The 17,500-nt window shown below is 49.6% G+C and overlaps 1 protein-coding gene across 1 annotated transcript in view; it reads right to left on the bottom strand.

Annotated features, from left to right (window-relative positions):
* myom3 (myomesin 3) overlaps nt 1-17,500 on the bottom strand; it is a 48,636-nt gene that overhangs the window by 14,834 nt on the left and 16,302 nt on the right. The window contains exons 5-19 of the mRNA XM_036539338.1: nt 17,386-17,500; nt 16,871-16,963; nt 16,069-16,157; nt 15,107-15,151; nt 13,230-13,370; nt 12,798-12,959; nt 10,006-10,147; nt 8,569-8,768; nt 7,838-7,891; nt 7,090-7,217; nt 6,015-6,198; nt 5,077-5,251; nt 4,735-4,856; nt 2,986-3,173; nt 511-637 (exon numbers count right to left, since the gene is read on the bottom strand). The exon at nt 17,386-17,500 is cut by the window's right edge and continues 43 nt beyond it. Coding sequence (XP_036395231.1) covers nt 511-637; nt 2,986-3,173; nt 4,735-4,856; nt 5,077-5,251; nt 6,015-6,198; nt 7,090-7,217; nt 7,838-7,891; nt 8,569-8,768; nt 10,006-10,147; nt 12,798-12,959; nt 13,230-13,370; nt 15,107-15,151; nt 16,069-16,157; nt 16,871-16,963; nt 17,386-17,500 — 1,965 coding nt within the window. The remainder of the gene's footprint in view (nt 1-510; nt 638-2,985; nt 3,174-4,734; nt 4,857-5,076; nt 5,252-6,014; nt 6,199-7,089; nt 7,218-7,837; nt 7,892-8,568; nt 8,769-10,005; nt 10,148-12,797; nt 12,960-13,229; nt 13,371-15,106; nt 15,152-16,068; nt 16,158-16,870; nt 16,964-17,385) is intronic.

The following is a 17,500-nucleotide window of genomic DNA, read 5'->3' as shown; positions in this document are numbered from 1 at the left end:
TTATCACTGGCTGTGGTTTTTAATCTCCATTATCACTGGCTGTGTATTTAAACTCCATTATCACTGGCTGTGCAGGCCTGCCCTTCATTCTCAGTGTCCAGGCGCTATATGCATGCGCTGCTTCCACAGTCATTGAGCTTCCTGGGTTCAGCTGTGAGCAGGTCCTACCATCCCACCCACAGAAGCACCTGATAGCTGTTTGTGTTAAGCAGTGTAAAAAGCATTAGTCATTCCAGCAAACACGATCTGCACAGCGTTCAGATCCCATCTTCAAAAGCCTCCCGTGGCACTGGGGAGATGTTAGCACATCACGACAACACCACTGATGCTGAGGTTTACCTCGGATACAGGACAAGGGCTTCTTCCACACAAATGAGAAAATGTTCATTTATAATGACTCACTGCAGCAGTTTGTATGTGGATGTGTGTGTGTGTGTGTGTGTGTGTATGTATGTGTGTGTGTGTGCATGTGTGCGTGTGTGCATGTGTGTGTGTGTGTGTGTGTCTCACCAGGTTCTGGCATGGTCCACTCCTTGCACAGAAAGGCTTGGCTGGGCTCTGACGGCTTGCCAATGCCGACCATGTTTGCTGCGATCACGCGGAACTGGTAATAATGTCCCTCCAGCAAGTTGCTGACCTTTAGAAAGATGACAGCACATATTATACACAGATTAAAAACAATAATACAACAGTGGGTATGCAGCCTGAGTGACGGGGGCTGCCTGGCCAGCACCTGCCTTTCCCCGGCTGCACTCGGCTGGTACTCAATGAAGAAAACGTCCCATCCAAGGCTAAAACATTCTTATCACGTTGCTGTTATGTTATAAGAACATTATACACTGACACAGAATTCTCTCTGGGGGGCAGTGCCAACACTGTCACAGACAGGCTCTGATCCGATCCAGGTCTGTTGTATTTGATTGGTCAGCAGGGGCCATGAACGGGCAGGTGGCTGCCTGATGTCACAGCTCCTGTCCTCGCCCCCAGCGGTGACACAGCGACTGCATCATGCTCTGGCTCTGGGCTCAGAGACAGATGTGCCCTCTGGCCATTCATTCCCCATTATACAAGCGACCGGGTTCCGCTCCAGAAGTGTCTCACTCTGTACAGCGGCTGCTCCATCACCCAGGCCCAGTGCATTGTGGGATGGGCACAGAGCCCCTGGTATCACACATGGGCCGCAGGGCAGAGAGGTGACAGTCAGCCTGCAGCTTAAAAACAGGGTCAAAGGGGCAATGTGGCGTGGCAGGAAGCCAGTTTGTTTATGCGCCGGGCGATTTAGACTCATTTCGGCAGCGATGGTTTGTGACACAGGCATGGTCTCTCGCAGTTAGCTACTGCCCCCCTCCACAGAACAGGCTGTTCTCTCTGCTCTCCAGGATCCTGCAGGGTGAGGGTGTGGGAGGGCTGCAGGCCAGCGTCTGAATCCTGCCTTTCTACATCGATACCCACATCACGGACGCAGCCACTGCTGTCAGAACAAACCTGGCCTTTTCCCTGGCATCGGGAGAAGCAGAAATACTAACACAGATGGACACGACAGGCATCAAACCGGGTTTATGCCTCTGTGCTTGTTATGTATCTCCGGCAGCGTTTGGTCTTCCTCTTATTTTCTTTCAGCAAGTTGAAACATCACCTACCCAAACTGGAAAGTAAATATTTCTGAGGTCCCTGGCTTGTGCGAAGCGTCTGTCAGCGGGTGGAACATCCGCTGAGGTATCCTGTTACGCTGGGATATCCCTCTCAGTCGGGAATTCTTCCTCTGGCGGTACAGGTGTCCTGTAGTTCCCGCCAGGTAGGAGCTCCAGCTAATGCGTTTCGACCCACTGAAATAATCCGTGGGGCTCGGCTGCACATCGATCCTCTCAGAAGCCCAGCGCACCCCCCGAGACACAACAGGAGGCATATTTGTTGCACAGAAAGATGTATTTATTGAAATGTGCTGAAAACCTAGCGCTCAGAGAAGTCTGCAGAGCTTTGGAAACCTCTTCTGTTAGAGAGCAGTTTGCACAGAGGGGTATTGAGCTAAAATTGATCTAATTATTCAGAGCCACTTTACCTTCTTTAAAGTGTCAGAGAGACCTTAAGGACCGAGGTGAAGAACAGCAACTGTCAATGTGCAGAAGCCATGGGGATTATTTTCCTGTACCGCTTCCTGTAATGATCAAGCTTAAAAGAAGCTCTGCTCCCACACAAGTATAGATTGATCACTAACCCTACTTACACACTACAAAAACGCTCTGATCAAATCAATATCTGCTACGTGTGTAAAGCTCTCCTGTGGACACTGGCCATGCTAACATTACTAGACTGTTATGCCCACGTATGACCACCAGATGGCGCAGGTTCATTGTGCGAAACCCCGACTGCAGGAGGTGGAAAGAAATGAATTTCAATCAGGGGAGGCATGGGTCCTGTGGGCTTGAATTTCAGACGGTCTCTAATGAGCCTCGATGTGTAGGATGCCTCCTGACTGCTAAACTGGATGTTAGATTGCAGGAAAAAGTAATTTACATTGGCCTCTTTGTGCCTTGAACAACAGTGTTCTGAACATTCTGTTCATACCGTGACAATAAATACATTCTGATTTATCTAATTTAAATGCAAAGATCATCAGGGTGGGTAATATGATAAAGCATTCATAAAATAAAATAAATGGATTGGCTGGTATTGTGTGCAAAAATGTACTGATCCATGAGGTGATGAGTGGAAAAAAGACTGTTACACTCATCTTCCAACAGAGGGCAGTGTAGAGCAGAATTAGGGAGCAGTTGCAAACAAAGAGAGTCAAGCACACTGGCACCTCTCGCATTAAAACAAACAATGCAAACACAGCCCTTGATTCTGTGGAAAAAATAAGGCCACAGGTTTCAGCTCAATGTGAGCGAGACGCTGAACCTTCAAAGGACAGAGGGCCCCTGGAGCCAACAGGTGTGGCACCTGCTGACGCCAGAACAAAAGGTGAGAGGGTGAGTCACAGCGCACCTTGTAAATCCTTTCTTTGATGGACTTGATGTTGACCTCGCGCCAGACCTCCAGCGCCGTGTCCATCTGATCCAGGTAGTACCCCCTCACGCTGTCCCCCCCGCTCCTGGCCGGAGCCTTCCAGCCAATCACCATCTCCGTCCCCGTGCAGTTCAGAAGGGCGATGGCCGAGGGTGAGGACGGGGTGCCTGTGGGGGGATCAGGAGGAATGACACGACCGCAATGTCAACGCCACCCTCACAGTCCCTCCAACGTTATCTATGTGAAACAATGATCATAAACCTTTATTATAACGCAATGAACGATATCAACCAGGCTGTGGCCAATATGAGGCCGTGTCACTGAGACATTAGTGATGATGAGGATGACAATGGCAATGAGCATAAGCCCAAATGCTTTTTAAATTCGCTGAGGAAATTCAGTCATGGAGGACTGCAAAACCGCCTCTAATATACAGTCCAGCTTTCTGACGCTGCTCAGCTGTAACCCAGACACAGATCTTGCAGTGTCACTTCATATTCCTTTTACCTCATTTTTTTGTGACTAAATTGCTGTGTATGGCTTACAGCATGCATTAAGACATACAGATATTTTACTTTTACTCAAAGGTGCAACAGCAGTGTCCCAATGTGGCATCAAACCTGCAATCCTCTGCTCCTCTGATTATAATCCCAGTTCATGTTCTTCCGCTACCCACTCAGTCAGCTGACTGAAAGATTCGTTACTCATTGTAGGAGAGGCTGAAAGGGTCTTTAATGTTGTTCAAAACAACATTAAAGACCCTTTCAAAACCATTTAATGAACACATTTATTCAAAACAACATTAAAGACCCTTTCAATAAATTAGGTTTTGATTCACGTGTAATTTTTTCTTACCAAAAACTGAAAGCATAAAACCGGTGTTGCCTGTAATACCACACTTATTGCTAACCAGAAGTTTATCTCCTCAGCGTGGTTTTGCCAGAATGTTCTGGGTGTTTAAATGGGGTGATGTGGGCAATAAGGCAGGGCAGTTCAGTGGGAACAGAGGCCCGGTCTCCACCACTGCAGAGTGTCAGAGCTAATCAGGAAACTCTGTGTGCTGTGTTTGGATGCTGCGTCGGGGCTTTGAAGGAGCCAGTATTAGCACTGTGTGCCGAGGGAGGAGAGGATGTCTTCAGAAACGTTTTTACCAGCTAAACGGCGAGAGGCACAGGGAGTGCCTCTTTCATCAGAGCTCTCGCGGGCGCTCCTCCGAGCGGACCGGCCCTAGCCAATCAGCACCGCTACGGAGGCCGCTGTCCAGGGACTCCCGGCGCGGGGAGACCCCAGAGCCGAGAAAAAATGCTAAACAAACGCAAGGAAGCAGAACCGGAGCCCGCTTCAGGAGGAGGGGGGGGGGTGTTTGCAGGAGTTGCACGGGGCTGATGGGAGATCACAGGGACTCTTCTGAGTGGCTGAGAGCAGCAGTCCCAGAGGGCGGAGCCTAATGATGAGTGCAGAGACCAAGGTGAGTCAGTTAGGCCGCAGCTATGCCCACCTTCAATGATCACAACGCCCAGGTCAGCTCACCCCAGCGATCTCCACTCTCTATCTCACGTGTGCATGAGTCTAATGCACCGGAACGTCTTTATCTCTAGCACTACTTCATTGTAGGGAGCAGATCCCACCTTCTGGAAGTTGTCTGTTAATGTTCTCGAGATGTTGCTTTGGCGTTTGGGGAGCGTTATGTGTTACATGTTAGCTCAGCAGTGACACTGTAGCACTCACCGATGGCTGCTTTGACCAGAATAGGGCGGGTCTCCTCTGAGTACTCGCTTGTGCCAGCTCTGCTGACCGACTTCACCCGGAAAACATACTGCTTCTGTGAGGACAGCCCATGAACCGTGAACCTGTGCCAGAGAGAGAGAGAGAGAGAGAGAGAGAGAGAGAGACAGAGAGAGAAAGAAAGAGAGAGCTGGCAGTGAATGAACACAATGATCTGTGCGCTAACTAACACTGAGAGTGTGCTGTCCACATGCTACCACTGACAGTGTGCTATCCACATGCTAACTAACACTGGGCGTATGCTATCCACATGCTAACTGGAGCATCAGCACTGGTCCTTGTTACCTGGTGCCGGTGATGGGTTTGTTGTTGACTGTGTTCCAGTTGCTGGTCCCGGCCTCGCAGGAGTACAGGTAGTACCCCAGCACCCCCTCCTTGCTTTTGGGCTCTGCCCATGTCAGCAGCACAGAGGAGTCTGTGTCTGGAAGAGCCAGGATCCCGTGTGCTGGAGCAGGAGGTGCTGACACACACATAGGAGACAGAGAATGAGTGCTAAACACACACTCACACACACACACACACACACACACACACACACACACACACACACACACACACACACACACACACACACACACGCACAAGCGCGCACACACATAGGAGACAGAGAATGAGTGCTAAACACACACTCACACACGCACAAACACACACACACACGCGCGGACACAAACACACACACACACACACACTCACAAACACACACACACACACACGCGCGGATACAAACACACACACACACACACACACACACGCGCGCACACACACACACACAGACACACACACACACACACACACACATAGGAGACAGAGAATGAGTGCTAAACACACACTCACACACGCACACACACACACACACGCGCGGACACACACACGCGCGGACACAAACACACACACACACAAGCACACACACACGCACACACACAAGCACACTCACGCACATACATGCACACACAGTCACACACACGCGCGGACACAAACTCACTCACACGGGCACACACACACACTCACACACAAACACACATGCTCACATATATGTACACTGGGCAAATGTCAATAGAGCAAAAATTTTCAACCACAGTAAACTACAGTAAAGCTGTAGTCTAGTGAGCACAGGTTCATCTGTCATTCATCTGTCATTTCTGTCTGTAATCCTTTTTTAATTTTGGTCTCTCTCTCGGCTCCGCCCTGTGTGTGTGCAGATGTGGGGGTTCCGGCAGACTGACCTTGAGGTGCCCCCAGAGAGATGGGCGGGCTGGGCTCGGACGCCTCGCTCACTCCGTACTTGTTGACGGAGCGAATGCGGAAGCAGTAGGACGTTCCCTTCTGCAGGTCATACACAGCGAACCTGGGGGAGCTCACCACCATGCCCATACTGGCCATCTGCCAGCTGCCTCTCCCTGCGATGGACTATCACACACACACAAGCACGCACGCACGCACACACACACACGCACACACACACACATACAGATACACACACACATACACACATGCAAACACACACACACACACACACACAAGCACGCACGCACGCACGCACACACACACACACACACACACACACACACACACACGCAAGCACGCACGCACACACACACACGCGCACACACACACACACACACACGCAAGCACGCACACACACACACGCACACATACACACACACGCACACACACACACACACATACACCAACACGCACATACAGATACACACACACACACATACACACATCCACGCATACATACACACACACAGACACACACACACACAAATAGATTTTTTTACCTGCCATTTACATGTCTTTTACCTCTCATTCGTTCTTGCTGTTCTTTTATTTTTTTTCTATCACTATTTGTCTTTTTTTCCACCACATCATCTGTTTCTATTAGTCACCAAACTCAATTATAATTAAAATAGGACATTTAAAGAAACCAACTATTAGAAAACACTTGCCCAGAGCAAGGAGAAATCATAATTTTCATTCTTTTAAAGGATACATGTTTAAGAGCTCTGTGATTTCAGATGCTGTAGCTTTATTACAGAACTGCTTATAAATGTCCAATAAAAGTTTGTGTCCTCCGGCAGTGCTCGGCCTTAGACTCCCCGCCTGTTCTTTGCTCTGGCCACTTAGCTGGTTCTCTTCTACTCTGCTACAAATGCACCAATAATGGATTCAGCACCTACAACCTAAATCCCAGAGGCAAAGGGTAAAGCCTGGGGTGAAATGCTGGGTGCCGGAAGGGGGGCCAACGGGGAGGCCAGTGGGGGGGTCTGGCAGTAGGCAGCAGGCTGGACTCACCCGCTCCACATAAAAGGTGAGGGGCTCCTTGCCGCGGGGCTCCGGCTCATTCCAGCTCACCACAGCGTAGGTGTCGGTCACATCACTCGCATGCACGTCGGTGGGAGGGAAGGGAACCCGAATCTGACCTGGAGACGCGGGGGGAGGGGAAAGGGGGGGTAGGGGGAACGGGGGGCCAGGAAAGGGGAGGGGAGGTTCAGGGGGGGGGAGTTCAGGTTTTATTGTGTGTGGGGTACTGACGCGTGCTGATCTCACACACACGTACTTTTCACAACCTGTCTTTCAGCTTTTGATGTTCTTTTTCTTCATTGTCTTGCATTACTGATGTGTTTACCTTCTTATATCAAGTGAAGCTAAAGGCAGTTTTCTACTTTGAAGGGACAATAAAGTTGTAATCATTCAAAATCAACCGCGCCCTCCCTGCTTCCACACTGCATATCCATGTTGTCAAACTTGCCACCCCAGAGCAAAGAAAGACACCGAGGTGTCATGGTCATTATCTGAATTATCACCCACTGTATATCAAAGAACAACATAAAGGAATCTCCTGCATCATATCATGCATCATATCATATCTTCATCATAATCATCATATCCCTAACCGGCCCACAACGTTGCAGCAAAGTTGCATCAGTGTTGTGCGCTATCCCTGCAACATTAGAGTGCGTTACAATGGGCAGGTGAATGCCGGGTGTGTGAGAGCAGCCCTCCCTCAGCAGAGCTCAGAGCTGCAGCTGCTGATCCTCACTTTCCAGCTGGTCTTTGGTGATGATGATCTCCCTCCCTCTGTCCACCTTGACCACTGTGAGAGAGAGAGAAGGAGAGAGAGAGAGAGAGAGAGAGAGACGGAGAGAGAGAGAGAGAGAGAGCGGGAGAGAGAGAGAGAGCGAGAGAGAGGGAGAGAGAGAGAGAGAGAGAGAGAGAGAGGGAGAGAGAGAGGGAGAGACAGAGAGAAACACAGAGAGACAGAGAGAGGCCGAGAGAGAGAGGGAAAGGGGGGGGGGGGGTGCATTAGACACCAGTACCAGGAAGCAGCAGCATGTTTTATTTCAGTGGGGGTGTCGCTGGGGCACGGCATGCATTGGTCACCCCTTCCCCGTGACTGTCGGCCCAGTTAGACTGCAACTCCATCAGCACACATGACCTGGCCTCTGGCCGTTTCCCCCTCCCTCTCCGAGTCTAAACGAGGAGTCCCCAGTGTGGGGTATAATGAGCATTAACATTAAAGCTGCTGCATCAGTAGCAGCTCCTTAAAAAGTTCCGGAGGCAACAACTTTAGAAACAAGAAGTGAGAGCAAGAGAAGAGAGGGAAAGGGTCACCAGCAGGTCCTGAGTCATGCAGGACGGGGCCGTTTTACACCCCCCTCTGGAACAAAAACACAGTGTAACATCTGATCCCCCCCACCTGCCCTGTCCCCACATAACCCCTGTGCTTTGATCAGCGCATGCGGGACAGGTGCCCCCAGGTGTCCCCCTCACCCATGGTGCGGCCAGGCTCCGCAGGGTCGCCGGTGAGGACGGGGTCGCTGGGTTTGGAGGGTCGCCCCGCCCCGGCCTGGTTGACCGCCTGCACTCTGAACTGGTACAGGGTGTTCTCCTTCAGGCCCTGGAGGGGGTAGTGGCACAGCTTCTGCAGGGCCTCGTCACAGCGCACCCACTCCCCGACCCCGATCTCACACCTGAGCGCAGGGAAGCGGGGAGCGGGAGACACAGATGCAGGAGGAATAAATTGATCTCAGATCAGCGCTGTGTTATAGGTTCCCTGGTTACAGCAAGCATTTAATGGCTCTTGCCTGTCAGCTCTGATTAGCCTTAATAACGATGACAAGGCTAACAGAATAACAATGCTGCTAGCATGAAAATATAATCACCTGGCAAAACAAACAAAGTGCAAATAAACCGACGGCAGGAAGATTTCAAAGTGTGTGATGGTGTTGCTAGGAGACAGGGAGGGAAGGTGCTGTCCCTCTTTCATCATATGGTGCCTCTGAGAAGCTTTCATCTGCCAGCCTGTCTGTAGCTGCGACACACACGCACACATACGCATGCACACACATACACACACCTCACAGAGTGCAGCCACTGAACAGCGCCAGACTGTGTGTGTGTGTGTGACCCTAATGCACCCCAGTGTCATGCTTCAGATGGTCAGTCCTCATCAGCCAGTCGTGGCTAATGTGTCTGATGGAAGCTGCATCACAGGTGCCTGAATCAGTGGCCCTCCTCTGGTGATCATTATCAGTGCCATCATAAGGCCTTTCCTAATGGCTTCACTCCGTCCCCTCATTACAATGTGCAATGCAGCTGTGAGACCATGCTGCATGAAAGGGTACGAGGATGGCTTCACCTTCGGCTAGGACCCTCAGGCAGCCCTTTGGCTACCACAGACTGCTTTATCTGTGTCCACTCTCATTTCACCTGCTTACACACACACCTCCCGACCTGCGCTAATGTTCCACCTGCACATCATACACATACCTATAAATCACCTGTACAACCAGGGTTTAACTGCAGGCAATGTGGGTTAAGCGTCCTGTCCTGAGGGAACACCATAGCAGTGTTCTGCTTAGAATATGAGCCAACCGCACTCACAATCCTGATCAATAACTATACGCCAGAATATTAGACCAAAAAATAAACTCTCAGAGCTGAAAACATGAAATGGTGTCTGATAATACAGAGTATGCATTTGTACAGTGCTTTTCATGGATCTGGAAGTGCATTACAGCAGATCAGGTACTAGCTAAGCACTGCCTCACTCAGAGTCAGCCGTCAGGCAGGAAGAAGTTAAAGGGTGGCATGACTGCTGACTGTTCGGTGGACAGAAAGTTTATTTTGTTGAAAGGAAATCCACTCCTCCGCACTGCTTAGGAGCATTCTGAGTGTTCAACGGGCAGAGTGCATCCTCCCTCCTACCGTTCCACATAGTATCCCTGCACAGGGCTGGCCCCGTCCGCACTGGGGGGTTGCCAGGAAAGGAAGACGTAGTCCCGGTTCACATCTCTGCACTGAACCTGCAGGGGGGATCCAGGAGCCCCCACTACCTCAGAGGACCCGTCTGGACAAAGGGACAGAGGGATGGAGGGAGAGAGGGAGAGAGAGTGAGAGATGGAGAGAGGGAGAGAGGGAGAGAGTGAGAGAGAGTGAGAGATGGAGACATGGAGAGATGGAGAGATGGAGAGAGGGAGAGGGGGAGAGAGGGAGAGAGTGAGAGAGAGTGAGAGATGGAGACATGGAGAGATGGAGAGAGGGAGAGAGGGAGAGAGGGAGTAAGGAGTGAGGTATCAGTCACACATCAGCCCTCAGCTGGGAGTCTAGTCAGACTCTGCTGTTATTACTACATTATTACATTTTTTCATTTTTAGCAGATGCTCTTATCCAGAACAACTTACATCTGTTGCAGTTTTTTAACAGTGTTAACCATTCATACCGCTGAATATCTACTGAGGCAATTGTGGGTTAAGTACCTCGCCCAAGGGTACAGCAGCAGTGCTCCAGCAGGGAATCGCACCTGCAACCTTTCAGTTCTGAGTCCTGCTCCTGAACTACTATGCTACACTGCCACACTGTGCTAATGCTAATGTTAATATTGGCTGACCTTTGACCTTTAGACACCATGTGATCCTGAGAACACAGAACCTGCTCTCTCACCTGGCAGTTTTCTCTGCATCTGGTTAATGTTTCCTCCTAAAGCACATTCACTCCTGTTTTTCTACAATTGTTTTTTAATCTGCACCGCTTGCATTTTCACTATCTAACTATCCACTTTTGCTGATATTTCATGTAACCTTTTTTTATTTTGCACTTCTCTTGCTAGGTATTGCTTTTTTTTCTGCCTGCTCGAACAAATTTTGATATGGTTCGTCTTTTAGATGATTAGTTGCGTTAGTTAGCTAGTTATCCTATATTATATGTTAGGAAGAAGTCTGAAGAGTGAAACCTGAAAACTGAAAATATTGCAAGCAATTTGTGACAAAAGGATGGCTCAACCATGGGAAGAGGCAGTGCATCTCAGGTCTGGGATTATTTAGCACGTTGCTAGACGTTCCTTTGTGCTCCATCATGCCTTTCTAGGGGACAGTGGGAGTCAGAGGAGTCGGCCGAATCCGGCAGTGCTGACGAGGCCGGCAGAGGCCAGCCATATGTTAACTACCGCTGCTTTCAGACCTATGACTTTTTGCCGTCTCATAACCTGCTGTTCCAAACTTTTGGGAGTAGAAAGGAGGGTAAGAGAGAATGAGGTCACCCAGAGAAGGCCTCCAATCTGTCAGATACAGAGTCCACAGAGAAGAGCAAACTGGGGAAAATCTCAGCGCTTTGCCCCTGTGACTGTCCTCACAGTCAGGAAGAAATCTCAGCGCTTTGCCCCTGTGACTATCCTCATAGTCAGGAAGAAATCTCAGCGCTTTGCCCCTGTGACTGTCCTCAGAGACAGGAAGAAATCTCAGCGCTTTGCCCCATGACTGTTCTCACAGTCAGAAATCTCAGTGCTTTGCCCCGTGACTGTCCTCACAGTCAGGAAGAAATCTCAGCGCTTTGCCCCATGAATGTCCTCACAGACAGGAAGAAATCTCAGTGCTTTGCCCCTGTGACTGTTCTCACAGTCAGAAATCTCAGTGCTTTGCCCCGTGACTGTCCTCACAGTCAGGAAGAAATCTCAGTGCTTTGCCCCGTGACTGTCCTCACAGTCAGGAAGAAATCTCAGCGCTTTGCCCCTGTGACTGTCCTCACAGTCAGGAAGAAATCTCAGCGCTTTGCCCCTGTGACTGTCCTCACAGTCAGGAAGAAATCTCAGTGCTTTGCCCCTGTGACTGTCCTCACAGCCAGGAAGAAATCTCAGTGCTTTGCCCCATGACTGTTCTCACAGACTGGGGGAAATCTGTGTCCTGCTACCACTCTCACAGACAGGGAGAAATCTCAGTGCTTTCCTCTGTTCCCGAGATGCCCCTTCTTTCCTTCACAGATTTATAATGCAAATTCTACCTGGGGGATGAGAAAAAAAACATGGCCGACTCCACCAGTGTCTTTAATTATAACTTCTGGCAGGAGTCTGAGCCAGATCCTCTAATAAGAGGGAAAAGTCAATGCTTGCACAATTACTGATATTAAGATTGTACTCTGGCTGGAAGTTTTCAGCTGAGGGAGTTGGTGATGGGGGGGTTGCGGGTTGGGGGGGGGGGGGGGTGTGGGATTGGGGGCATATGAAAGATTCAGTGCAGATGGCGGTGGTAGTGTGACAGTAGCTGGCTGCAGAGGGAGTGTGTCTCCAGCCTTCATGTGAGTGAGCTGGGCCTTCATCTCAGGGCTCAGGGCACGGTGCCCTCCCAGAGGATGCTGGGTAATTTGGCACAGGAGGGCCCGTAAGCACTGGAGCGGTTCCCCCCTCACGTAGCGCTGCCTGTTTTAAACAACAACACAGACGGAGCGCTCTTCCGCCTGTCGCTCTCCTCCGCGGGCAGAGTCCAGCAGCATCGCAGCTGATTCTCAGCGCTCTCAAGGCGTACGCGCGCTAAGCACCCAATTAAAACATTCATCAATGTCTGGGGGGAGTCAATACAGTCACAGTCTATTAGGAGTCCAACACCAAACAATACTGTGCTTTTTCCTCTCAGGGAAAGCTCCCTGCTCAGGCTGACGCTGGCAGCTCTCCCAGCAGAGGAAGCCCTGTGGCTCTGCTCTGATTGGCTCTGCCCATGCTTAGGCCCCACCTCTGACGTAGATGTAGGCGCTGTGCTCCTGGACGCCCTCCAGGGAGCGCAGTCGCACGGTGTACACGCCCTCCTGCTCCTTGTGCACGCCCCTCACAGTCAGGGAGGCGGAGCTGAGGGACGTCTGAAGCTGCACCCTACTGGACTCACGAAGTGGAACACCTGCATGGAGAGAGCAAACACATTACCACACACACACACACACACACACACACACACACATACACACACACACACACACACACACACACACACACACACACACACACACACACACACACACACATTCATCAGAGTGGTCAGGCTTTTTAAACGCATCAGCACCAGCCCTCATCAATCCATCACTGACACAAATGAGCCTGTTTCCTGTTCTCCCTGAGTGACCTGGCCAGGCGAAAAAAAGGCCGAAATGCCACCGTCACCACTACTCACCGTCCAGAAACCAGGCCACATCCTGCTGGAAGGGCAGCAAGGCCGTGGAGAATCCGCAGCACAGGGTGAGCGAGTCCCCCTCCTTCACGAACGACGGGGTGAAGGTGGACTCAAACCGAGCCTCCGCCTCCGGAGCAGGAACTGCAGAGGGAGAGGAGGAGAGTAACACACACCAGCCACATAGCCGATACGTTAGCAGGCACATTTATGCCACATAATTATTGGTGGCATCACATTACATTTTGTCATTTAGCAGACACTCTTATCCAGAGCAACTTACATATTTTTAATCCACTTCTACAGCTTGATATTTACGGAGGCACTTGTGGGTTAAGGACTTTGTCCAAGGGTACCACAGCAGTGCCCCAGCAGGGAGTTGAACCAGCAACTTTTCAGTGATAAGCCCTCCTTCTTACCGCTACACCACACTGCCTTCCCACACTGCCCCAGCATCTGACTTTGTCACCCACCGCAAATCTGCTCAACTGTAAATCCTACTGGCAATCAATTCATAAACATTAATATATTCATTTAGCAGACAACACAACTGCTGATACCCCTGTTTGATCACGGCTTGCTCAGTCCTGTGTCTGCCGTCCCTTAGTTCAAACAAACATTTTTCCTCATATTCCTCCTGTTATAATGTGGGAGGACAGCGTAAGAACCACGCCACAGTGAGGCTATGTTGGCGTTTCCACCCAGGCAAGACTGCATTTAATTACTTTTCTGACAGTAAGTCTGAAAAAATAATAAAAAATGACTTTCACAATATAGCTTGTAAAATGCAGTTTTGGCTAAGCTTTTAATGAAATTATTTGGAGTGGTGCAGTAAGCCGGCTTGCTCAGGAGCAGAGGAAAAAAGGCAGCCTTTGCAATCTTCAGGAGCGCAGCCACACCACGTGACCCGGTGTCGCTGAACGTGGTTAAATATTGGAACAGGCAGAGAAGCACAGCTTAAGACACAGAGAAGCAGGAGAGGAGAGAAGACATTTTGAAAAGGTACATGATTCCTGACAAGCTATTTGTTGAGGTACCCAGATCTTTGACAGAGCGTGGAATAGCTGCAAGATAACTTAAATTTCGTTTCCTGCAAATTCCAGTTAGAATTCCCAGGAACAGATCTATGGAGCAGAAACTGGATTCAACATTAATAAAACAACCACTAGCGCTGATCACCCCTGAAATGATAGGAAAAACAAACGTTTATGCAGACTTGTTCAGTAACCACCCCCTGGGTTCTCTGTGTCCCTGGTACAGTTTATTTACTGCCCCACACTATCATTTACTGATGATTTTATGATCTACTTACAGTTTATTTTTCATTAGTCTTCTTCCTCCTTTATTTGGCGAACAACCTTATCCCAGGTACCGATCGTGGTTGATAAATGGAAAGACATTCTGTTCTTTTCCTGCATTGTGCTGAGATTAGCAGAGTTGTATTTGCGTGAGGAGATAACCTCCCAGGTGCTGCGAGGGACCCTTTGTTTCTGCAGGGCATGAAAACGTGCCTTCGGGTGGTATTCGGCAGGGACAGGAGGACTGTGACAGGCCGCTCTGAAAGCCTGAGTAACTGCGAGCAATCCCACGATGCTGCATGAAATATATATGACTCTCGCTTGTCTAGGTGGCAGTGTAACACCCCCCCCCCCCCACCCCCCCCCACCCGCGCTTCCCCCACGTCCCCCCACGCCCCCCCCCCGTCATTGCTTCCACTCAATCGAAATTTGGAGGAGTGAAACAAAACAAAAAAAACCCTGAGCAAAGTCACGATGTTCGTAAGGCTTGCCCCGCTTGTTCTTGCAAGAGGAGGAAATGACTTCAGAAGGCTGTGGCAGAGGAGGCTCGTTTCTGATTGGACGGAATGCGTTTGCACTCACTTGGACTCCAGGAGTACTCCATTCCAGCCGAGGAGGCCCGGAACGCTGCAACAGAGAGGGGGGTGTCACACCCAGAAACGCTACCGAAACGCAAGCCGCATAAAATATTCCCTTCAAACTATTTTTAACAATGAAGGGAGTGAAATATGGATGGAGAGGGAAAGTCTTTCTCCCTTGAAGTGTCTCATTAAGTCTTTGGAGCTGATTAAAATGTGAGCAGAAATGGGCCGCTATTGCGGTGCCATGTACCCCAGTGCTGCTTCTCAAAGCTTCGTTTCATTCACATGTGTTGTAATTGGATCCCTGCTACGTCTTAATAATCGTGCAGAAGTTAGATGATTCTGGTGAGCCGCGTCAATAACGAAGCACACAGGGGTTCTGCTCCCGACAGGATGTCTTAATTTGCAGAAAGAAATGGTAAACTTGTGTTAAAACGCTGTGTAAATACTGTAAGGGTATAAAAAGGCAGCAACATACACACCACAGTGCCTGTTCATTCATGCAGTTTGGTAATTTTGTGCTAAAATGACCCAATAAACACAATCAATGGAGATCAGATAAACACTTAATGCTCCAAAGTTGTCGTTTTCAGTGAATTTTTAAAAAAATTTGGAATGCCCAGTGATTATTTCCCAATTTTTTTCTCCCCAGTTTCAAATGTCCGAATTACCCTGGAATTACGATACCCACCACCTGTCCAGGAGGGCAAGACAAACACATTTCCGCCCGTGACAACCCCCTGGCCGCCCTGCCCTTCCACCTACCCTCCCCAAAGTCAGTTTTTTGTTCCTTTACTGAGGACTACTGGTCATCGTCAGCTGATGTCATGACTATCCAGTCTTGCACTTGAGACATCGGCTGCTTTTACCATTTGAGCCAGTCGGGGTTCCTGCCAGCGGCGTTTAGGCAAAGTGCCTCTCTACAGTGACAGTATAAGCATTTGCAGAGGTGAAATCACTTACAGTTCACCGTCAGAGTGGCAAAGGTAGTGGCCTCTCCCAACGGACTGCTGGCCACAGCCTTGTATTCCCCTGCATCTTCAACAGAACATCTGCAAACAAAGAAACAATGATTCTATGCAGCAATGTATAATAATGAAATAAAATAACAATGAAATAGCGAAAATAATGAATAATAATGTTACACTGTGAATATCCAGTCATTAGATGTGCAGCCCCTCCTATAGTTCCTGATCTAAAACATGTTCTAGATTATAGTTTTGATAAACAGCCCTATGTCTTAAGGTATGACTGCTTGCTCTATATGAATTTCAGTAAGACTTTAGTGTGTAAAATGTGCTTATGTAATGCCTTATATCTGTATGAACTGTGGGAAGAATCTCCTCAAGTGGCTTTCAATAAGAATCTAATTTATTCTGTGCGTTTTCCTCCCAAACTCACTCTGCAGTAATCTTCCAGAAAGAAACCTGCTTCCTGTGTCTGTGATATTGTTACTGAAAAAGGGAGAAAAAAATGCTGCCTGACCAAAACTTGACCACGATCAGACCAAGTTCACTGGCAATATAGCTAAAAAGGAGAAACCCATCCGTGGTTTTCTTCTGACCTTGATGTGAAAGCAGCCAGGGGGCTTCACCAGGGCAGATATTTAAATGAGGGCTGATGGGAGATGGAGTCTGCACTGCAGTGCCCCCTATCTCACCTGCGGATCTCACCCTGCGGTGCCCCCTATCTCACCTGCGGATCTCACCCTGCGGTGCCCCCTATCTCACCTGCGCATCTCACCCTGCGGTGCCCCCTATCTCACCTTCGGATCTCCAGGACGTTCAGGCCATAGGTCTGCTGCAGCTTGTAGTTCCAGGGGTGATTGAACTTTTTCAGCGGGAGCCCATCTTTGTACCTGCACAGAAACAGCCCAGTGGACACATTCAGCGAGGTCACTAATTTCAGGTGAACTGTCTCATCTAGCACAGTCATTTAGGCTAATCGACTCAGGCTCCGCTGAGCCGTGAATGCTCCTGAACTTGCTGTTTTAGATTCCTGTAACTGTGGCCAAATGGGCTCTCTTCCTACACTGTAGTGTCTTACAACGGACTCATGTTTAGAAGTGTAAGAACTGTCACTACGCCATCAGGAGGAACATGCATGCTGCGTGAGATCATGTGTGTATGTCCAGGTGTATAGGCATGTGTGTGCACATGTGTGTGTGTGCGTATAGGTGTGTGTGTGAGTACGTGCATGAGTGTGTGTCTCTGTGTGTGCATATGCGTGTGTGTGTGTGTGTGTGTGTGTGTGTGTGTGTGTGTGCATGCTGGCCCTCACCAGGTGACGTTTGGTGTGGGGCAGCCCTGCACGGTGCAGGACAGTTTGACCCCCATGCCCTCCCACACAGTGTGGCAGTGCAGGGGGACGGGGAAGTCTGGCGGCTTCAAGCTCA

The sequence above is a fragment of the Megalops cyprinoides genome, chromosome 10 (assembly GCF_013368585.1).
Source record: "Megalops cyprinoides isolate fMegCyp1 chromosome 10, fMegCyp1.pri, whole genome shotgun sequence".
Classification (NCBI taxonomy): domain Eukaryota; kingdom Metazoa; phylum Chordata; class Actinopteri; order Elopiformes; family Megalopidae; genus Megalops; species Megalops cyprinoides.
This window is presented reverse-complemented; position numbering and strand designations above follow the sequence as displayed.